The 24,000-nt window shown below is 34.1% G+C and overlaps 1 protein-coding gene across 3 annotated transcripts in view; it reads left to right on the top strand.

The window, feature by feature from the left end:
- The window catches only part of FBXO11 (F-box protein 11), a 78,520-nt gene that overhangs the window by 52,533 nt on the left and 1,987 nt on the right, over nt 1–24,000 (top strand). For 2 of the 3 annotated variants that reach the window (XM_081155896.1, XM_081155895.1), the window contains exons 2-21: nt 3,779–3,906; nt 4,048–4,129; nt 5,042–5,186; nt 6,210–6,339; nt 7,262–7,345; nt 7,424–7,556; nt 8,487–8,593; nt 8,676–8,787; nt 8,868–8,974; nt 9,058–9,195; nt 14,747–14,964; nt 16,147–16,232; nt 17,359–17,453; nt 18,634–18,756; nt 18,839–18,924; nt 19,787–19,863; nt 19,954–20,097; nt 22,393–22,503; nt 23,414–23,521; nt 23,830–23,938. In XM_081155896.1, coding sequence (XP_081012022.1) covers nt 3,779–3,906; nt 4,048–4,129; nt 5,042–5,186; nt 6,210–6,339; nt 7,262–7,345; nt 7,424–7,556; nt 8,487–8,593; nt 8,676–8,787; nt 8,868–8,974; nt 9,058–9,195; nt 14,747–14,964; nt 16,147–16,232; nt 17,359–17,453; nt 18,634–18,756; nt 18,839–18,924; nt 19,787–19,863; nt 19,954–20,097; nt 22,393–22,503; nt 23,414–23,521; nt 23,830–23,938 — 2,323 coding nt within the window. The remainder of the gene's footprint in view (nt 1–3,778; nt 3,907–4,047; nt 4,130–5,041; nt 5,187–6,209; nt 6,340–7,261; nt 7,346–7,423; nt 7,557–8,486; nt 8,594–8,675; nt 8,788–8,867; nt 8,975–9,057; nt 9,196–14,746; nt 14,965–16,146; nt 16,233–17,358; nt 17,454–18,633; nt 18,757–18,838; nt 18,925–19,786; nt 19,864–19,953; nt 20,098–22,392; nt 22,504–23,413; nt 23,522–23,829; nt 23,939–24,000) is intronic. The other variant, XM_081155897.1, reaches the window with a different exon arrangement.

The raw sequence follows: 24,000 nt of genomic DNA, 5'->3' as shown, positions 1-24,000 counted from the left end.
CTTGAGTGTTTTGTATATGTTATTCTATTTACATCCTTTCAATAGTCCTGGGAATTACAAGATACTGTTATCTTTAATAGTTGATAAAATTTAGGCTTAAAAGTGTTAATTTGCCCAAGCTCTGCTGTTGGAAAAACCTCTGTTTTTTAATATTACACTGTTACACCACCTCATCTTTTAAACACCTCAAAAGAAATATAACTTATTGAATTATTAAAGTTTAGAATTATTACTAAGATTGGTATTCTAATACCAACAGGTCAAGAAATAGAACTTTGCCAGCCACTGCAGAAGCCTTTTATGTGCCCCATTCCAATCATAACTCCATCTTCCCCACAAAAAGTATTTATATGATAATCATTTTCTGGATTTTAAAAAAAGTGATTTTAATACCAAAGGATACATTCTTAAACAGTGTGCTTTAGTTTCGCTTATCTTTTTCCCCATTGATTTCCCATGCAATTTATTTGTAGATGAAACTGGTACTGTATAGTTTGACCTTACAGTGTTTCTTACAGATTCAGATTTGATGTTATTGTCAAAGCTTCGTAGGTGATGGTATGTTCTTTCATCAGGAAATATATAATGTCTGATTGTTTTTCTTTTTGTGATATTATGGATCTATTGATACTCAGTAGTTAAATCCACTAACTCTTAGAGATTGCAAATTTTTATTATTTCTCATTTTCTTATTCTTTATTTATTGCTAAAATGTTTCTATAGAGAAGCTTTCTCTGATTTCATACTTGGTTACCTGGTGGTTCAGTTTATATAAGAAAGGAAGAAGAAATATTCTATTATTTCCTGTTGTTTTCCAATTTTCAAAATGATAAGTTCGTTTTCAGAAGCATCTTTGAAAGTAGCCTTTTTTTTTTTTTTTTTAAGTATCATTATAAACCCGTGGTTTTAAATATATCTCTTTTAGTTCATTCCATTAATTCTTACTCTAGCTCACATTGTCCTGTCTTTGGCCAGTAGGTGGCTCCCTACTATCATGGAGTTTATATTTTAGTTAAATATATACACATGTAAGAATGTGTATGTATAGCCTTAAATCTCACACACACACACAAAACACTGTATATTGTGGCTTTTAAACGTATTATATATTAAAGATAGTTCCTTATCAGTCTATATAGAACTGCTTTATATTTTGTAATGACCACATAATATTCTATTGTATAGCTAGATCATAGTTTATTTAATAGACCCTTATTGATGAGCATTTGATTCTTACCTTTTAGTACTAGGAACAGTATGCAGTAAAAATCTTGATCCATACTACTTTGCCCACATGTGTGAATATAGCTGCAGAATCAGTTCCTAGAAGTGGAATCGCTAAGTAATAATAGCTATTGCCAAATTGCTCTTAGAGCAATTAAGAACTGTTTTTCCTTTATTTTATCCTTTTGTAATACTAATATGTGATTAGACTTTTGATCTTTGGTAATTTGCTATGTGAAAAATATCTCATTGTCGCTTCTGTTAGCATTTCATTTCTAGTTTCTTTTTTTTTTTTTTTTTAATTGATTTCAGAAAGAGGGAGAGAGAAAAGCATCGATGAGAGTCATTGATTGACTACCTCGTGCTCGTGCATGCCCCCTACTGGGGACAGAGCCCGAAACCTGGGCATATGCCCTGACCAGGAATTGAACCGTGACCTCCTGGTTCATGGGTGAATGCTCAACCACTGAGCCACACCTGCCGGGCCATTTTTAGTTTCTTAATTCTAAATTGTCTGTTCGTGTCCTTGCCTTGGCCCAGTTTTCTACTGAATTATTGGCCTTTTCCCTATTGATTTGTAGACACTCAGATATAGTCAAGGAAATTATTACCCTTTTGTGTGATATGTGTTACAAATTTTTTTCCTGATTGTGTTGCTTCTTTTGACTGTTTATGGTATTTATTTTCCAAGCAGAATTTTTAAATGTTTTACATATTACTCAAAATTATTAGTTCTTTTTAATACAGTCTAAACAAAGAAGAGTTAGTGGTACAGAACAGTTGTTTTCCCTGATCCCTTCCAGAGTATGTGCCAGTCTGTTGTCCTTTCACCTCCTAATTCCTTTAGTCTGTATTTCCTATGAACAAGGATATTCTTCTAAATAAACATACTACAGCTATAAAAATCAGAAAGTTATCATTGACACACATTACTGTCTTCTAATCTTTAGACCCCCATTTAAGTTTCACTATTGGTCCTAATAGCAACCTTTTAGCAAAAGGATCTAGTTCAGAACCACACATTCCATTTAGTTGGCATATCTTTTCAGTATTCTTCAGTCTGGAACAATTCCTCAGATTTTCCTTAACTTTCATGGTTTGATTACAGTTTTAAAGATGATTCAAAACAGATTTGGTTTGTCTGATGTTTCCTTGCGATTAGATTTAGGTTATGCATCTTTGTCAGGAATATTATACATGTGATGCTGTGATCTTATATGCTATCGGGTGGCACCCTGTTTTAAGTTGTCCTATTAATGATGATGTTCACTTTGATCACTTGATTAAGGGACTGTCTGATTGGCATCTCTTCTATAGAGTTACTGTTTTTCCCTTTCTACTTAATAAGTTTGTGTGGGGGGGTAGGAGGGTGTTTCAAACATCCCATTCCTTATTAAACTTTCAATTTATTCATTTATTTATAGCACTATAAATTTATGGGTTGCTATTCATTCATTGGATTATAAGTCTTTTACTATCATGAATTTTGATGCTCCCAACATAATTTCGTGAGTGGGTGACCATTCGGGCTGACTTGTGTCCTTTTGACATATCCTCATCATTCTTTTAATACTTTCTTGTTTCTACCACAAGATATTTCAGGCTCATTTTGTATTTCCCCCACCCTGGAATCAGCCATTTCTGTAAGGAGCCTTTATTTCTTTTATAGATTCAGAAGCCAAACTCCAAATGCTACTCATGCTTGTTGGTATTGGAGTGTCACTGCTTCTAGGCTCTCTGTCAGTGGACAGAGCTATGGAATATATATATACATACGCACATTCAAACATTTACGTCTATAATTTCTATATCTATTAAATCATGAGTTTTATGTTGATACATTGAATTCTAGTCTAACAACATAGAGTTTATGCTAGTTTTCTCTCTTTTTATATTTTAACTTTCTTCTCTAACAGAAGGTATCTAGCTTCCATTTTCCTGTTTAATTATTTGATCAGTTCCTCTGTTGCATGTTACCAGTCTTCCAGATTTACCATCCCCTCTGCTATGTGATGCCCTCCATGCAGACTTCCGTCTTTCCCCTCTTGAATGCCCTATGCCAGACCACACTCTGTGTGGATGCTCTTTTCATCCTACTTGGTATGTGATACCTTATACCAGGCTGTCCTTCCCATCCCTCTTGGGCTCTAACCATGTAGTACTCAGTCCCTCTCAAGCCCTTCATCAAGTGAACATCCTCCTCACCTGTTTTTTTTAATGCCTTCCTTCCAAGTTTTTTTGTCGTAACCTTGAAAGAACTTCTCTACTTCAACTTTATGAAAAATATTTTTTTCTATTTTCTTCTAGTGATTTTGTTTCCTTTTTGTATTTATGTATGTGGTGTATTTTGGAATTTATTTTGAAGTAAGAAATAAAGTAGAAAGCCAACATTTCTTTCAGATGGTTATCATCCAGTTAGCTGGAATTTTATATAAAAGTTGTATTCCCAAAAAAAAATTTTTTTAGGAAGCTTTTAAAAGTTTACCGCATCCATAGAGCTCTTACTATTTTTTTTAATGGATGTCATTTTTCATATTGCTTTTGTTTATAACAGATGATGATGTACCTGCAGATATGGTTGCAGAAGAATCAGGTCCTGGTGCACAAAATAGTCCTTACCAACTTCGCAGAAAAACTCTTTTGCCGAAAAGAACAGCGTGTCCTACGAAGAGCAGTATGGAGGTAAATTAAATATAATTTGCTTTCCTTTTTGTAATGAAAGAATTGTTAGGAAACAAACAAAAAAGGGAATGTCATTTTAGAAGTAATGAATTATGTATGGTAAAAATATTTGCTTAATTAGTTTTCGTTTTGTTTTTGAAGGGTGCCTCAACTTCAACTACAGAAAACTTTGGTCATCGTGCAAAACGTGCAAGAGTATCTGGAAAATCACAAGATCTGGCAGGTATTTCCTATAGGAAAACTAAGGGATGGGTTCAAATAATTTTTTTAATTTTGTTTGATACCAAAATATTAAAATTAAATGTACTTTAATATTACATTTGGGATTGGAAAGGTGATTATTATAGAATAAACATGACAACTTGGATCTCTCCCTTTTTGACTTTGTTATATAAAAGTACCTTTTGCCCTGGATGGTGTTGCTCAGTGGTTAGAGCATCAGCCTGCACACTTATGGGTAGAGGGTTTGATTCCCAGTCAAGGGCATGTACCTATGTTGCAGGTTCGATCCCCACCTCTAGTTGGGGTGCATGCCAGAGGCAGCCAGTGAATGTCTCTCTCTCACACTGATGTTTCTCTCTTTCTCCCTCCCTCCCTCCCTTCCACACTCTCAAAAAAAAAAGAAAAAAATCAATGGACAAAAACATCCTCGGGTGAGGATTAACAAAAAATAATACTTTTTATGTATTTATTTTCACCAGTTGCTGAAATGGTGTATAATAGCTAAAGCAAATACTTAAGGTAAAAGAAACAAAATATGTCATCTATGAAAGAAAAATGTTTATAAAGTGATTGTCTTCACAAAATAAAAGCTATTCTTTAGATAAAATGAAAATTATGCTTTTTATTTACTTTATTTATTTATTTTAGTTTTAATCCTCACCTGAGGATATGTTTTTACTGGTTTTAGAAGAAGAGGAAGGGACAGAGAGAGAGACAGAGAGACAGTGATCAGCTACCTCCCGTATGTGCCCTGACCAGGAATCGAGCCCATGACCCTTCAGTGCATGGGACCATGCTCCAAGCAACTGAGCCACACCCGCCAGGATGAAAATTATGCTTTTTAAATAATGAGGAAGTCACTACTGACACGATAAATAGGTTGTTTATGTTTTATTTGTTAATCTCTCTATAGCAGCACCTGCTGAACAGTATCTTCAGGAGAAACTGCCAGATGAAGTGGTTCTAAAAATCTTCTCTTACTTGCTGGAACAGGATCTTTGTAGAGCAGCTTGTGTGTGTAAACGCTTCAGTGAGCTTGCTAATGATCCAATTTTGTGGTAAGTGAAAATTTATTTCTTATTATCTTAAGATGTATTATTTGCTGCCCAAAATACTGAAGATGGTAGGGAAGTTGAAGTGTGAGTTGGTGATTATAATTAAAAAGAACAAAAATTAGATTGCTTGTAAATTCTAAGTTACCTGTTTATCACAAATGTGAGTTGTTAATTTAGGTAGTATATAAAACAATAAATGAAGTATTTTCTCTGATATTTATCAATAAATAGCAACTGTGTGAAATGTTTTTCATTTAATTGCTTTTTAAAAACAGAACTGAGTCTAATATAAACAGCTAATTAATTAAATTTGGTAGTTTAGTGAGAATGTGTGTTTTATCCATCACTTTTGGAAACTACTTGGATAGTTACATTTATGAGCTTAAAATATGCATTCCCTTTGACCCAGTAATTCCACTTCTGAAAATATACCTTATGTACAAATTTTTCATAATGGTAATGGCATACATAGTTAATAGTGGGGGGAAATTAAAAATTATGTCTAATAATGAAATGGACTAAGTGAAGACAATGTAATGTCTGTTTGGAGGGTTGAGGTATAGTCATAAACAGTGACTTACACAGTTTTTAATAGCATGAGAAAATGCTATGTTGAAAAGAGCCCTGGCCAGGTAGTTCAGTTGGTTAGTGTTAGTCCAATGTGCCAAGGGTTTCAGGTTTAATCCCCAGTCAGGGCACATCCAAGAAACAAGCAATGAATGCATTAATGGGTGGAGCAGTATATCGATGTTTCTTTCTCTTTCTCTCTGTTTTTTCTTCCCCTCCCCCTTTTCTCTCTCTAAAATCAATAAATAAAAATTGAAAAAAGTGAAAAGAGCAGAATACAAAATTTTGGTTTTTTATGTTCTATAAACTGTAACAGATGAAACTAACTGTAGATAAAATGACGAAGGAAATGTAGTAAACTTAATAATTATTAAAAATACAGGTTATCTCTAAATAATTTCTTGTAATTATTTAAAAGACTTTTTATGAAGAACTCTTTAATTCCTTTCCCACCTTCAGGAAACGATTATATATGGAAGTATTTGAATATACCCGCCCTATGATGCATCCTGAACCTGGCAAATTCTACCAGATTAATCCAGAAGAATATGAACATCCAAATCCCTGGAAAGAGAGTTTCCAGCAGTTGGTATGACGTATAAATAGAAAAAATATTGGTTTATGTATATTACATATCTGTAGATAAAATTTCCTCTTTTAAAAATTTAAACTCATGCAGGGAGGTATTTATATTATCATACAAACCTATCTTATGAACCTTGTGAAAAGGGGAAATGTTCCAGGTATTCCATGACTTACTGAGAGAGGCATTTTGCCGCACTCATAATGACAGGTGTTATGACTCTGATGAAGTAATAGATACTACAAAGGAATATGTATCACTGGACAAAGACATTTAACCTGACAATAAAATAATTAAGTTGGGTTTTTTTAAATTAATCTCAAGAATAGGTATCAAGGCAGTGAACATTTATCAACCAACAAAATATTCAACAATTTCACTATTGATGTTACTAATTTAAACAGTGACAGTAAACATCAGTAGTCTGGGAGCAGTTATACTTTCTATGGGTCTGTTTAAACTTTTGTTTAAATTATTAGTGTTCATTAGTTGTTTTAAAGTTTCATGTTTAGCTTAATTTTCATATAGTCCTTTACAAATGGTTCTCAACTAGAGTGATTGTGCTCCACAGGGGACATTTGGCAACTTCTGGAGACATTTTTAGTTGTCACAGTTGGAGAACAGAGTGCTACTGGTAGCTAGTGGGCAGAGACCAAGAATGCTGCTAAGCATTCTACAATACACAGGACAGCCCCCATGACAAAGGAACTGTCTGTCCAAAAATATCAGAGTGCTGAGATGAGAAACCATGTCCTTTCTTACTGGATATTAGTGAGTCATAAGCTGTTCCAGATTTTACATTGCACTATGCAACAGAAAATTAGTTGGAATAATTGGTCTTTTTTTATATATTTAATTTAAAATATTCATACAGTACTAAATTAATTTAGAAGGTAATTTTTTCTTCTTTTTTTTTTTTGACATTAAGTATAAAGGTGCACATGTAAAGCCAGGATTTGCTGAACATTTCTACAGTAACCCTGCAAGATATAAAGGAAGAGAAAATATGTTGGTATGTTTGATCTGTGTTTTTATAGGACTTAAAATGGTAATCTTTCAGTTCTATATTGACACTTTTATTTTTTTCTAGTATTATGATACAATTGAAGATGCCCTTGGTGGGGTACAAGAAGCTCATTTTGATGGACTTATCTTTGTTCATTCTGGAATATATACTGATGAATGGATATATATTGAATCTCCAATTACCATGATTGGTGCAGGTATTTTGAAATGCATTGTTATTAGAATTTTACCAGTTTTACTTACATAGTGGGTTTATAAAATGCTAGTGACTTAAAATTTAGGTAACTTTGATAATACCTTAATGGTAGGAAAGACTAAGAATTAAATATTATGCATATTTTATATGATAGAAATGAAAACAGAGTTCAGAAATTGTAGCTGTATCAGTTTTTTAAGATATATATATTTCTTAGTCACTGCTTTGTCCAACTGCCTTAGTTATTTATTCATTAAGAAAAGAAAAATGTTTGTTAGTCTTAAGTATTTTTACACTATGTAAAATCTGTTTTTATGCTCAAGTTTCTAAGAATAAATGTAATAAAGTACTGAGCACTGATCAGTCATTTGAAGATTTATGCTATCTCTAATTTTTTAAGGACACAGTGCATAGACTATTTTAAGATGGCTAGTTATTATTACTTGTTAATAAAATTTGCATTTACTGCCCTTCTGCTTTCCTCCCCCATGTCCACCATAAAGAAAAGTGGGGGAGAGTGTAGAAAATTTCTGCCTAGTGATTTTTATTACTTTACAAATCAAGGCCAGTTTTGGAAATATGTTTAAATAAAGAGGCCTTTTTCGATATTAAATACTATTTGTAGTTAAATCTTACTAGAAGTATATTATACATGGATTTCTGTATGATACTCAGACAATATACTGCCTGTAGTAAAGGCCAGTGAAAGAGTTATCAATAAAATGAGTACTAGTCCTCTCCACTCAGTATTAATGACTTTTAAAAGTTCTCCCTCCAAAAATTACTCAACTTCAGAACAGTGAAAAAAGTTCTCTACTGTATTACTAGTTTTATAGCAAAGTATTTTTAAAGTGTATTTTAAAAAGTAATTTTTAAATTTCCATTTCATCTGTCTGATAAAGGTAATATGCTTTAAATATCTTCTCCACAGCACCTGGAAAAGTAGCAGACAAAGTTATAATTGAAAACACTAGAGATTCAACCTTTGTTTTTATGGAAGGTTCTGAGGATGCTTATGTTGGATATATGACAATAAGGGTAAGAAATTTTAAGATTTAAAATAATTTGTTGAAATCATTAAAGCAGTGGTTGTTTATTTAACAAATTTTCTACTTTTCAGTTTAACCCTGATGACAAATCTGCTCAACACCACAATGCACATCACTGCTTAGAGATTACAGTAAATTGTAGTCCTATTATTGATCACTGTATCATCAGAAGTACATGTACAGGTTAGTGTTTCCTTTATGTTTTATTATAAAATGAGTCTGTTGTTGCCCAGCAGATTTTTAAATAAATTTTTTTTTTACAGTTGGCTCTGCAGTATGTGTTAGTGGTCAAGGAGCATGTCCCACTATCAAGCACTGTAATATCAGCGACTGTGAAAATGTTGGACTTTATATAACAGATCATGCACAGGTATTTTTTTAATTTTGTGGTTTTATTTTTTTTTAATATTTTTTCAAGTTTTACTAATGTTTATTTCTGATTATTTGTTGTAGGGAATATATGAGGATAATGAAATTTCCAATAATGCTTTAGCTGGGATTTGGGTTAAAAATCATGGAAACCCAATTATTAGACGGAATCATATTCATCATGGACGTGATGTTGGTGTGTTCACATTTGATCATGGCATGGTAAGAATATTTATTCTTTTTTTTTCTTTTTAAAAGTTTTTCTTGATTTCAGAGAGAGAAAGAGAGAGGGGAGAGAGAGAGAGAGAGAGAGAGAGAAAAAAACATCAATGATGAGAAAGTCGTCATTGATTGGCTGCCTCCTGCACATCCCCAACTGGGGATCGAGCCCACAACCCAGGCATGCGCCCTGACCGAGAATTGAACTGTGATCTCCTGGATCCTAGGTCAATGCTCATCCGCTGAGTCATGCCCGGCCGGGCCGTATGTTCCTTTTTTTATTTATTTAAAATATTACAGCCCGGCCGGGCGTGGCTCAGCGGTTGAGCGTCGACCTAGGATCCAGGCGATCACAGTTCAGTTCTCGGTCAGGGCACATGCCTGGGTTGTGGGCTCGTTCCCCAGTCGGGGGCATGCAGGAGGCAACCTATCAATGACTCTCTCATCATTGATGTTTCTATCTCTCTCCCTCAACTTTCCTCTCTCTGAAATCAATAAAGACATATTAAAATATGTATATATATTACAAATGTCCCTTTATCTCCCCAATGACCCATTCCACCCCATCCCACCACCCCCTTCTCCAGTTCACCTCCCCACCATTGTCCATGTCCTTGGGTTGTGCATATATGCATATAAATTCTTTGGTTACTCTCTTAAGAAACTTGGCTGTCTTCTCTATTATATGCTGTGTACTTTAAGTTTTATGTGACTTCTTCAAATCTGTGTTCTTGACTGTCTCCATAGTTTTGTCTCTTTTTCTGTTTTGTTTTCCATTGGTTTTTATCTCTAATTTTTAAAATGTATTTTTGTTTTATGGAATCTTTCTAATGTACATAAAACTAGAGAGAATAGTACAGTGAATCCCCATATACCCACCTCCACCTTCAACAACTATCAATTCATGGCCAACTTTGTTTCATCTATACCTTCTTGCTCACTCCTTACTCTCTTCTTTATTCTCTGGATTATTTTGAAGCAATCCTGACATTATACCACCTGTAAATATTTCAGCATGTATCTTTAAAAAATGGGGGTTCTTTCTTCTATCTTTCACATAACCACAATGCCAATCTCTCTGCTAAAAATAATGTTCACAGTTCCCTAATTACCTTTGTTTAATATTAAATCCATTGCAGAGTGTTATTTTTGTTCAATAAATTAAAATGCCGTAACGATGCCAAATTGATAAAAAATTTTCGATAACATTTGTTCTAAATTTATTAATTTTAACTCAAGACAGATTGACAGATGACAGATTCTCTGTGTTGAAATCTGGTCAACCTCTTTCTTCTCCTCTAACTTTACTTTGGATATTCTTCCTTAGATAGGAAACTTTATATGACAGAAATTACACATAATATAGTATGTTTTCTTCAGATTTATTTCTTGTGCCTGAGTTATTTCTATGAAAATATTACTCCGTCTCCTCTTCTCCTGTGTTCTATTCATGCCACTAGATCTCATCACTCTAGTGGATCATTGGGTAGACTTATTAGAACCTCCGTTACTTAGGAGAAGCTACCTTGCTGAAGGTTTAAGGTAACATCTGTGCTCCCAGCACCTTGCTCTTCCTTATCCACATTTCACAGTATTTGGCAGGAACTTTATAGATTATAGTTTGGAGTTATAGAAGTTTATTTCAATGAAGTTGGCATATTTTTTCTCCCTACTTTTTGTTCTGTTGGGGGTGGGTTTGGAGAGTTTTAAGAGAAACACTTGAATGCCTTTTACTTTATATTTAATAAAAAATACTTCATTTCAAAAAATTTTAAGTGTTTAGTCTTACCTTTTATTTTTATATCAGTGTTTTTAACTTGATAGAATGATAATTTGCAGTAATGTGTATGGCAGAAATTTAGAAATGTTTGTGCCAATAAGTTTATGAGCTTTTATTTTAAATATAGAAGAAGCTATTAGCAATCTGGTATCTTCTGGTAGGGCATTAAATCACATTATAATATGGGGTAAAATGTTCGTGCCTTTAGAGTTTTGTATAAAAGATGGAGCCTTTGTGGTTTGCATTTAAAAGGCAAAGTAGAATTCTGTCTAAATTCTACCTTCAGTTCTGTATTATTAGACCATTTTGCACTGGCAGCATCTTTTAACAAAACAGATGCATTTCATTAAGATGTATTTTAGCCCTGGCCGGTTTTGCTCAGTGGTTAGAGCGCCAGCCCTCAGACTGAAGGGTTCCGGGTTCGATTCTGATAAAGGGCACGTACCTCGGTTGCGAGCTTGATTCCTGGCCCCGGTGGGGGCACATTTGAGAGGCAACCAATCGATGTGTCTCTCTCACATCGATGTTTCTCTCTCTCTGTCCCTCTCTGCCCCCTTCCACTCTCTAAAAGATAAATGGAAAAAATATCTTCAGATGAGGATTAATCAAAAAAAAAAAAAAAAAGTATTTTAAAACAAAATTACATTAACTGAGCCCTTTAACCCAGAATATTAATGAGATATAGGTACTCTTGTAAAATTATAAAACTGTAAGCCAGTCAGTGATTCTTTCTGAGTGTGATAAAACCAGTTGTAGCATTGTAGAGGCTTCTGGTTTTAAGACATGAAGAAAAAAAATTTTTTGCTGCTTTCTTTTCTTGAAAGTTACCATAAAACAAAAGATAGTGATTACAAACTCCATCACTGATAGAGTAGGGAACATTTTTTAACCATAATCTGAATTAAATATGGTCAGTGACCTTGTGCCTCCTATGACCAGGGCAACCAGTCCAGATTAGAGGGGGTTATAAAACCTGCTTATATTTAGGAAGATAAATTAGTAAACCTAATGGGAATGTAAACATATTAAGAGGTAATTTAAACAACCAATATCAAGTTTAGGATCGATTATCACTAGAGATCTAAGCAAAGGAGAATAACAAAATAATTACTAACTTCAGGGAAAATAAAAAGTTGTGCAGCGCTCAGCCAGCGTGGCTCAGCGGTTGAATGTCAACTTGTGATCCAGGAGATCTCCATTCAGTCCTTGTCGGGGCACATGCCAGGGATTTAGGCTCGATACCCAGCAGGGGGCGTGCAAGAGGCAGCCTATCAATGACTGTCATCATTGATGTTTCTAGCTCTCTTTCCCTCTCCCTTTCTCTCTCTGAAATCAATAAAAATATATAAAAAAAAAAAAAGTTGTGCAGCAAAGAATATGTAGTTATACACTATGGCTCAGTTCTAAATAGCACACTGATCTAGCCAAAATTATGAAGTAGAGAGTGGTCTATTTGCCTAAATAAACTTGTGGATCTAGTTGACGCTCTCATTGTACAAAAGTAAAACCTAAAAAAAACAGAAAGAGCATTCCTGTATTTAAATAATTTTTAGTCAATATATAGCAAAGTACTTGCAGTACTACTGTATGTTTAACGAGGATAGCCAGTATATGACAGTGGCTTGCTATTGGAATCCTCATGGAAGCCCAATAAATAGCACACCTTTCCCTGCCACATTCTGAACAAATTAAGAAATAAAGCCATGAAGTAGCATGAGGAGGGTGAAATAATATCTTTATTACTCTTAAAGGTTAAGTTAGAAGATACAGCTTAAAATGAGAACCAAATTGGGTCTGTTTAACTGAACCCCCAAATTAAATAGGCTTACCCACTTAATCATGGGCAGTGTTTGTGAGTAGTAGCAGAAGACATTTTACCTTAAGGATAGCTCACTTCCATAAGGAAAAGGGTGAAGCTGAATTGAAGCACACCCGGTTTATTCTTTCCCAGGTGTACCAGTCAGATAAGTCATTTAACTCGAGGCAGAGAGAAACTTGAGACTAATTGAGCTCCCTTCTCAATGATAAAAACATCAGAAAAAAGTTTGTTTCAATAGAACATTAAATTCTTTTAGCTTAGCCTCTTTTTAAATTTGTTTTTGTTTCTTTGATGCTCAGTTTTGCAATAATGGCCTGTATGTTCACCCAATGTACATTATTTGGTATAAAATCAAAAAAGAAAAAACTTTTATATTTAAAGAAGCTGTTTTTTATGTAACCCCCAACTTAAAAAAAAAAAAAAAAGATTGTAACCCAAATGTAAAGTGGTAAATTATAGATAATTTACACTTTTATCTCTGGAAAGTGAAACCTGAAAACTACTTCTGAATGTTATGCTTAAAGATCCATGTTTTTAAAAGAGTTAAATATGTAGTATACTAGAATATTCAGAATTACATCCTATTTTAAACTCTTCTAGATTTCTATGGCAAAAAGTTTGTCAAAGCTTACTTGAGTGCTTGCTGTGTATAAAGTTTTGTATAGTTGGATATTCCTTTCTCTCCAAAAGCTTACGATCAGGTACAAATGCATATGAGAAATATAGAAATAGTACAGATCAGTACATGGAAGTAGCATAAGAAAATACTTACTGCTAAAGGGAATTTAACAAGGGGAGAGCATGTTGTGTGTGTGTGTGTGTGCGCACGCTCGCACACATGCATATACGTGTGCGTAGCGAAAAGTCGCAATTTTGCTGTTGAGTGCCACACGTTGTGCTTTGACTCCTATTGTTTCTTCCAAGCTAATCAAAGGGTGTGAGGACATTGGGGCACTACACAAAATATGGAACACTTAACAAATTTTTTATGTGTAATCCTTGTGCAGTAGCCATGCTAATGTCCGTCCGTATAGTTCCAACTTTAGTATGCGTATTGCGAAAACAAGCATGAGCACATTTCAATTTTTGAAGAGATAGACAAGGGGAATAAAGTGGTTTTTAGAAGTACCACCTTGTTAATATCTCATTTTTTTCTCTTAATATTCAATCTTGATTCAATATAGGACTTAAGATATCAGTATTAAAGTACTTTTATTCTCATTATATAATAAATAATACATGTCCACTATAGAAAATTTAAGAAATTCAGAGAAGTTATGAAGGATACAAAAATCATCCATAATATCACATCACACCTTCATGTTTTTGTTTAATCCTTCAAGTTGTTTTTCTTTAAGTAAAATTGAGATCATATGTAATGTATACTACCTTGAAGTACATACTGTTCTTTTCATTTTAACATGATAGTATATATACCATGAGCATAAGTCTTCAAAAACATTTTATTTAGCCAGTTTACTATTATTAGGCTAGTATGAAAATTATTTTGTATGTCTTTTTCTGTGGGCTCTGATTGTATCCTTAGGTCAGCTTATCCTTAGGTCAGCTTATTAGAAGTTGATTTCTTGGGACATTTTTAAGGCTACAAGGTTTTATTTTCTTTAATATTTATAAATCTTTTGTTGAAGGATATGCATACTTATTGGGAAATGGTATTTATTTGCATTTGTTGAATAAATCCCTATTTCTTTTTCCTGGCATTGAATATATTCAGACTAATTAGAGGATTAATATTTCTATTGTACAAAAATGAAAACATTTTCTTCCATGTTTATCATTTGAAATTTAGTGTGTATCTGTCTAGGTTTTATTCTTACTCTTGAACATCTCTGTAATTTTGAAGTGTACATTTAAAAGTCTGTGGGGTTTTTTTTTAATGTTTCTCTTTTGGAAACTAACCTTATCTACAGGTTTAAAATCTGTGTTTTTTTCAGGGTTACTTTGAAAGTTGCAACATACACAGAAACAGAATAGCAGGCTTTGAAGTAAAAGCCTATGCTAACCCCACAGTGGTTCGATGTGAAATTCATCATGGACAGACCGGAGGAATATATGTCCATGAAAAAGGAAGAGGACAGTTCATAGAGAATAAAATCTATGCAAACAACTTTGCAGGTGTATGGATTACCTCAAATAGTGACCCAACAATAAGGTATTTATATATATTATGAATGGCAATTACTTTTTTACTTTGTTTTATGTTATAAGAAAAGTCAAGATACTTAGCTTTAACTCTTAATGTTTTTCCTAGACACCTGACTACTATAAAGTAGCTTTTCCCAGTAAAAGTCTGTGCATCTGAATGCGCATAGCTATTGCATTTATTTTTTAGTGTGTTCTGTTCATTTTTTTATTAGTGATCTAAGCCATTCACAATATTACTTTATGAACAATTCCGAATGCTCTGATTTTAACTTTAAATTCATCAAAATGCACTGTAGATGAGTAAAAAGGACTGTGACCTTCTCTTGGAACTAGAATGACCTGTCTCTCTCTCTCTTTCTCTTTTTTTTTTTTTAAAGAATAGTTTATTGATTTTTAGATAGAGAGGAAGCAGGGGTGAGGGGGGTGGAAAGAAGCATCAATGTGAGAGCACAGTGCCCCCTACCAGGAATTGATCCAGCAACCCTGAGCATGTGCCCTTGACAGGGAATCAAATAGGCAACCTCCTGATACATGGGATGACGCCCAACCAACCGAGCCACTCTGCTGGTCAGGGCTCTTTCTTTTTTTTTTTCCCCCCCTGAGAGTCAGCCAATAGAGTAACTCAGGAAACTAATTATCTCAAAGATTTTGAACAGAGAGACCAAGAATAACAAAAAGTCAAAACTTCAAGCAGTCACTTTTTTTTAATAGTTTCTACTACTCGCTCTGGTCACAGGAACGAAACAAATAGATCCAGGCTTTAAAGGCATTGGTTAAGACTATTGAACTATTATAATTTAATTAAAAACCATGATGTATTTTTGTCATTTTATTTTCCACTGGTTTTATGAGAGTATGGGGTTTCTATCTTGTTAATATTCAGCAAATGTGTCTAGATCAGCTTTATAAAAGTTATTTTGAATGTGTTAGCTGTTTTGAGGGGAGTTTTTAAGAATGCTATTTTGTCTCAGATATTAGATAGCTTTTCCAGAGCTTTAGGTCTTAGAACTAGAAGGGAATTTAAAAGTCGTCTAGTCTGAGTCCCTCATTTGATGGATTAGGAAACTGAGGATTATAGAAGTTAAATAATTTTCTAAGGTCACTTGACCATGAGTGGCCTTATAATTTGTATAAAACAAGTAAGCTTTGCTGAATAGATGCTTATTTTTATTATTTCATGTAATTATAGGGGAAATTCTATATTTAATGGAAATCAAGGGGGAGTTTACATCTTTGGTGATGGACGAGGCCTTATTGAAGGAAATGACATTTATGGTAAGCATGTGGTTTTGTTCTATAAAATGGACCAGTTTGACACTATCCAAGTAGAAGTGATCCAGTTTTTTTTTAATTTTTCATTAAAGATTATTCTGTGATATTTATTCACTTAATAAACATTTACTAAATACCTACTTTCTACCTGGCAGTATGCCAGGTACCAGGGATGAAATATGAATAAGGTAGATAAATAGTTTCAACGGAGTATTTACAGTTTCCTTAAATTCATTCCAGTGTTTAATAATTAATAAAGTATTGCTATGGTATTTGGTACTTTGGTACTAACTAGAATGGGAAAATACTTAATCCTCATTAAAACTTTTGAGCTCTTGCCCTAGCCAGTTGCTCAGTGGTTAGAGCATCAGCTCACAGACTGAAGGTTCCCTGGTTTGATTCCGGCCAAGGGCATGTACCTTACTTGCAGGTGTACCTCGGGTGCAGGCTCTGTCCCCGGTGCCCGGTCGTGTGGGAGGCAACCGATCCATGTGTCTCCCTTCCCCTCTCCCCCCCGGCACTCCCCCTTCCACTCTCTCCAAAAAGAATTGGAAAAATATCCTTGGGTGAGGATTAAAAAAAAAAAAACAACTTTTGAGGTATTTATTCAGCAAACCACTGGATGTCTATGTGCTAATGTTCCTGGACTCCCCTTTGCTAACACCTGATAATACATAGAGCTTACTCAGCTCCAGGTACTATTCTGAGTACCTTATCCAAATTAAGTCATATAATATTCACATCAGCCCTATGAAATAGATACTATTAAATGTCCCCATTTAGTGAACAAGGAACAAAGGCACGGAGAAGTGAAATCACTTATTCAAAGTCACACATGAAGTAGATAGAATTCCTGGAATTTAAAACTATGCATCTTGCCTAATAGTCTTTTCCCTTAACCACTATACCTTTACTGCCTACAATCCTTTGCATCTTTTTACACTTAGTTCCCCTAGTTTTGTCTTGTAATACTCATGGGCCAGGCCATAAGTACTTTTCCGAGTATTGCATATTTCACAGAATTGTGCTGTTCCTAAAATTCTAGTAAGAATTTTAACTGCATAATGCAAAGCTTACTATGTTTCACTAGGCGTTATATGTTGACATTGTAACTTTTACTTTTAAATAGGAAATGCATTAGCAGGAATTCAAATTAGGACAAACAGTTGTCCAATTGTTCGACATAACAAAATTCATGATGGCCAGCATGGTGGGATTTATGTGGTAAGTTAATGAATACAATTCTAGAATCTCATGCATCAAAACCAGTGGAGAAAAGGGGAGGGGACACAGTAGAATATGAATCTGTGACTTTAATATTTAGACAATGAATAAGACTTTTATTCTCCCTGCCAGTATATATAAATGACTCTTAATTGTGTAGTGTCTGTAGTGTTCTATAAAACTCAGTTAACTGACTAAGTTTAGGCATAGGAGATATACCTAGATATTAAAGTTATTAATTATACTTGGCAATATGGGCTAAACTCATAGCAACAACTGACTGTCAGTCTAAGTTATATTTCTTGCACTAGAATTTTGCCAGTATAACTACTGTATTAATCTCTGAAGTTTTCCGAAAGCATCACAGTATCACTGAAAATACTAATAACACTAGACTTGAATATTTTTATCTTCTGAAAAAGCCAGTTTTCACTTTAATTTATGTTGAAACATAATTTGGCATCTTCCAAAATTTTAAAACCCTGTGAATGTCTTCTGTCACCATAGTGTATGAAACTGTTAAAACTGATTCAAGTAAGAAAATAATAAGATCCTAGTTTTTTAAAGATCTTTGTGAAAGTCTTTGTGAGTCTAATTTTTATTTACAGTTCTAGAAATACTCATGTGTTAAATCTTCTGCTAAAAATAAAAATTTTAGCAACCTAAGACCTTACCAGTTTGAAGTGACTTTACCAGTGATAGGTTTGAAATAACTATTAACTTATTAAATGAGAGATCTTCAGTTTGCTATATATCTTAGAATGAAATAAATTGTTTTGCTAAAAAAAAATTATATGCTATTACTTTTACTGTAGTAGATTTAAAAGTTCAAAACCACATAAGGAACAGTGTAAAAACTTTGGGGGCCTAAACTTAGAGGCTACATAAAAATGTTATCATTGGCAGGGCACGTGCCTGGGTTTCGGGCTCGATCCCTGGTCGGGGGCGTGCAGGAGGCAGCCGATCAATGACAACTCTCTCATCATTGATGTTTCTCTCTCTCCTCCCCCCCATCCTCTCTGAAATCAATATATTTTTTTTAATGTTATCATTGCCTCATCTAGATAAAGAACAAGAATTTAAAAAATTTTTGTTAAAATTGTCTTTAAAGGGGAATACACTATAAACTATGTTTTGCTGGTAAAAGATAGATACTGTAATCAGTTTATCTTTTATTTAGCATGAGAAAGGACAAGGTGTAATAGAAGAGAATGAAGTTTATAGTAATACTCTGGCTGGGGTCTGGGTGACAACTGGCAGCACTCCAGTACTGAGAAGAAACAGGATACACAGTGGCAAGCAGGTAAGATTTTCTTGGACTCCTTTATGGGAAATAATTGTTTTGTAAACATTTGTCATTTGAAAATAATTTTTTTTAATTTTAGGTTGGTGTTTATTTTTACGACAATGGACATGGAGTGCTAGAGGACAATGATATCTATAATCATATGTATTCAGGGGTTCAGATAAGGTAATTGTTTTCACATTTGGCTTTCTTTGGGGCAGGAATGGGGACTACGTGGGGTATGTAGAGAAATTTTCTTGTTATTCAGTGCTTAGCCTCTATTCCTTTGTGTGTATATTCACACTGTCGTACTCTTGGCTTAAATTGTCAGACTAGAACTTTTCTTGGACTAGCTGAGGACAGCATTCAGTGTACTCCATCCTACTTGGATAGTAGAAGGGTATATAAAAATACTTGTGAGCTATGCCTGGCATGTTGTAGGCACCTATAAATGGGAGCTTTTGATTTTATGCTATTTCTGTAAAATTAATAGTTTTTCACATCCCTTTCCTGTATTTTAACAGTTTTTGGAACTATAGTAGTCCTAATCATATAATTCAACCCTTTTACATGGGGAGTACATACTAATAATATTTAATCTTACCCTGTCTGAAGAGTTTATATGTTAAGAAACTCTGTAGTAGATTAGTGAAAGAACTTATATGCATATATGCATAATCCATGGACACAGACAATAGTGTGGTGAAGGCCTTCAGGGCAGGGGGGACACAGATGCTAGGTGGAGTAGATCCTTGGGGTGAAAAGGGAGATATCTGTAATACTTTCAACAATAAAGATAAGTTAAAATTTAAAAAAAAAACTCTATAGTAATAATATAAAGTATAGCTAAGTGTGTTCTGTGGGAAATAGAATTAAGCTAAATTAAATCAGTTTTTTTATTGACAGACTTTCAGAGCATTTTGAAGGACTCCATTGTATAGTTAATTCCTACTATGATTAATGTGTGTTTTTCCAGTGTTACCTCATCTAACATGGGTTAAGGGAGTAGAAGCAATTAAACTGGCATTGTTTTCTATTCTATCCATAGGACTGGAAGCAACCCCAAAATTAGGCGCAACAAAATCTGGGGAGGACAGAATGGAGGGATTCTAGTGTATAATTCTGGTATGTGTAATCTTTCATCTTTTTCTCGGTGCTGATAGTCTTTAGGAATATTCTTTCTAAATAATATAACCTGAATTTTTGCATTTATAGGTCTAGGCTGTATAGAAGACAATGAAATATTTGACAATGCAATGGCTGGAGTCTGGATTAAGACAGATAGTAACCCTACACTAAGAAGAAATAAAATCCATGATGGAAGAGATGGTGGCATCTGTATATTTAATGGGGGTCGAGGTATTGTTGTTAATTTTGCATTAGTAAAAACTCCAATTTTCCATTATTCTTCTTCCATATCTTTAACAATCAATGACATTGCCAATTAACATGTTGAGATGTGAATCTCAATTTTTTCCTTATCAAGTCTTGATATGGTTTAGAAGATTAGTGCCTAGAATTACAGGAAACAAATGTTTACAGAATTTTTCTTCTCTTTCTATAACCACCTTGAGTGTGCCAGTTGTTAGTAAGGCTTTTTTAAGGTAGCAGAATTTCTCCACAGCCTCTCTGGACTTTTTATTATTTAGAAGAGTGATATAATAAACTTCAAAGTCAAGTTATAGAACTAGGCGTGAGAAATTAATTGGTCTATAAATATGTGAAAATGTCTGTAATAAGTATTGCTTTGTACCTGTTTACAACTATGTTTGTTGGAGAATGGAATTAATGAAGCTAAGGTGTGCCGGGTTTGGTATCCATAAAGGTCAGCTCACTTTGTATTGAGGCAAAAGTTCCACAGTCCCTGCCCTTTGCAAATTCATGTTCATGAAGAAAATGTCTAATGCAAATGTACCACCATTCCCGAAACATCAGTGACCCAACATTGTGTACTTACCTTATGTGGAAGAATAGTTATTACTCTGACATACCAAGACTTAATCAACAAAATTTACTGCTGCAACCAAGCAATGATGATTGACATAGATTATCCAGGAGTTTATAGTCTAATAATTCAATAAAGTAACATATCTGTGATAGGAGTGTTTACAAGATATAATGAGGAAACAATACAGAATGGTTGTCTTATTTGCAAGGTGCTGAGAAAAGATGCATGGAGTAGTTTCATTCTTGAACTGTGTCTTGAAAAATGAGTATTCACAGGAAATGGGGGTGGGAGGGCATGTGGGAAGCAGGCCATTCCAAGTGTAGAAAGCACAATTCTTTCACTCTTTCATTTGTCATTCCTAATCGAACACCTCTGTACCAGCCACTGATGCTAAAGATATAATGGTGAATAAAAGAGTACTACATCCAGAAGGTTTACAGTCTAATAGAGTGGCACATTGTAAACAAAACTCTAAATGAAACTGAAAGTGGTTTATTTAGTACAAGAGGTACTCGAAGTTAAGGCTGGAGAGGGGGCAGGGCCCAAAATCATGAGGCTTTGAATATGCCATATGAAGTTTGGACTAGGTCTTAGCAATAGCACTTGAGGTTAGTGGATGTGTGCAACAGTAGAGGCAGGGACCTGGAATAGTCTTTTCCAGGGGAAAAGGAATTTTGAGGTCAATACTATAAAATAGCAGATGGGTGAAGTATCTACAAAAATAAAACCATGTTTCACATCTTTAGGGAACAGAGAAACACTAGTTCACAACTAACTATAATTCACTGTACATAAGTAGATTTTATAGGAGTAATACTAGCTAATACTTATTTAGTGCTATGTACTTTTACATGTATTAATCCTTATAATAACCATATGCGGTAGGTGATATATTGTACCTTTTTTAAAAATAAGGAAACTGAGACAGAAGGTAAGTTATTTTCCCACTCAGAGCTAGTAAGTGGTGGAGTCAGTATTCGAAGGCCTGAAGTCTGATTTCTTGGCTGACCCTTAGTAATTGTTAAACTGCCAGAAGAGAGAATTCATAATAAACTTGGTGGAAGGAAACTAAAAACCTTCCAGAGGAAGTGACATTAAGAAGAAAGAGTACAGAAAAGGAAATAATATAAACCAGAGGCATTAAGGATAAAAATATTCAGAGCATAGGTAAATGTAGTAAGACAAGTAGCTTGGGGGTTATATTTTCAAAGGCTTTAAACAGCAAGTTAATTTAATACTTTAGTATGAAAGCTTTTTAAGCAGAGAAAGGGACATGGTGGAAGAGTTGTAGGAACCTGGGAAAAATACAGTAGCAGCAGAGACTGGAGTAAAGGAAATTGATCAAGGAACCATAGTAATAATGGCCAGAAATAATCAGGACTTGAACTGAAACTTGAGGGTACAAAGGTTCTAAAAATATTTCAAAGGAATTAATTTTAATTCAGCAGTGTTCAGTGAGAGTCAACTATGTGCCAGGCACAGGGGATTTAATGGTGAGTAAACTAGACATGGTCCCTGCAACCATGGAACTTGAAATTTATTGGTTAGAATGGTTACCTACAATATTTTGCAATTTTTGGCGAAACCCTACCTTAAATACTGAATTACTAAGAACTTTCTTTAAAAAGAAACCTAAAGACCACCAAAAAGACTAGTAAAATTGGTTATATGCATTAGCCTTAATCTGAGGAAATATTTTATTATAGGTCTCCTTGAAGAAAATGATATTTTCAGGAATGCTCAAGCAGGTGTTCTCATCAGCACTAATAGTCATCCAGTCTTAAGGAAAAACAGAATATTTGATGGATTTGCTGCAGGTTTGTAGTCCTTTGTTACCTATAACTTGTTTTCTATACATTAAAATGGTTGGTTTTTAGTATACTCTCCTCTGCTTAATAACTAAAGGTGTGCAAAGTATGCTACAAAAGTGGCTGAATGCCTGTCTGTTAACGAGAGTATCTATTCCAAGTTCTGGATTCTTCCACTCTAAGAAAAACTTATAAAGAAATATTGCTCTTGCTGCTCAGTAGTAATTATGAAACATTAATTGGTATAGAATAAATGCAGGCTTTGTACCACTACCATTAGAAATACAGATAAAGTCAAGTTTTCTAGCCTTACACATTTTTTAAATCTTGGTAAGTGAAATCCAAGTATCATGCATGTATATTTCAACTTTTTGCTAGTGCAGTTATTTTTAATATTCCAAATAACCATCAAAGCTCCTTTTCTCTTTAGTATATAAACCAGCTGCATATTTCTAGGCACTATCCTCTTCTTAGTTTGCAAAGAAATTTTAAAATGTCATGATTAGTAGTAGTAGTAAGTTATGAACCATTTTATATTGTGCCATTATAGTTGATTTTATTTTTTAAGTATGTTTTTATTGATTTCAGAGAGGGAAAGTGAGAGATTGAAACATCAGTGATGAGTGTCATTGATTGGCTGCCTCCTGCACGCCCCCTACTGGGGATCAAGCCCACAGCTTGGGCATGTGCCCTGACAGAAGTCAAACTGTGATCTCCTGGTTCATGGGTCCACGCTCAACCACTGAGCCAAGCCAGCAGGGCTATATAGTTGATTGTTAACAGTAGAAAGTGAATGTTACTTTCAGTGATTCAAATAAACATTTGCATTTTATCCCCTAGTTAAGTTTATATTTGATTTCGGGTTTCTTTTAAGAAACTATATAAAGTGATGCATCTGCTATTTAAATTTTTACTTCAGGTATTGAAATTACAAATCACGCAACTGCGACACTAGAAGGCAATCAGATTTTTAACAACCGGTTTGGAGGCTTATTTTTAGCATCTGGTGTTAACGTAACAATGAAAGGTATGTTGGAGTCTACATTCTGCTTATAAATACATGAAATATGTCATGAAAAGTTAATCAAAAGCCACTGTTCGATAACTTGATTCCTTTGATCACTACAAAGTTAACAACTCAAGAGAACTATTTTCAAAGGAAAAAGTTTTGGTTTGGCTTGTTCTAGTTGGAATATCTTGCACAAGGAAAATCTGTTTCTATTCTTAGCTTGACTTCATTGGTTAACGTCTTTTGACTCTATTAAAATAATCCTATAGTCTATATTTTTATCTTAAGTCTCTGACCTCTAGAATTTTGTTCTCTTTTTATTACAGATAACAAAATAATGAACAATCAAGATGCCATAGAAAAGGCTGTTAGTAGAGGCCAGTGTTTATATAAAATATCAAGTTATACCAGCTATCCCATGCATGATTTCTACAGGTATATTTCTAAATTATTTGAGTCCAGAAAATGGGGAAGATGGTGTTTTTCCCCCCTATACT

Source organism: Miniopterus schreibersii (genome assembly GCF_964146895.1).
Source record: "Miniopterus schreibersii genome assembly, chromosome: 13".
Taxonomy (NCBI): Eukaryota; Metazoa; Chordata; class Mammalia; order Chiroptera; family Miniopteridae; genus Miniopterus; species Miniopterus schreibersii.
This window is presented reverse-complemented; position numbering and strand designations above follow the sequence as displayed.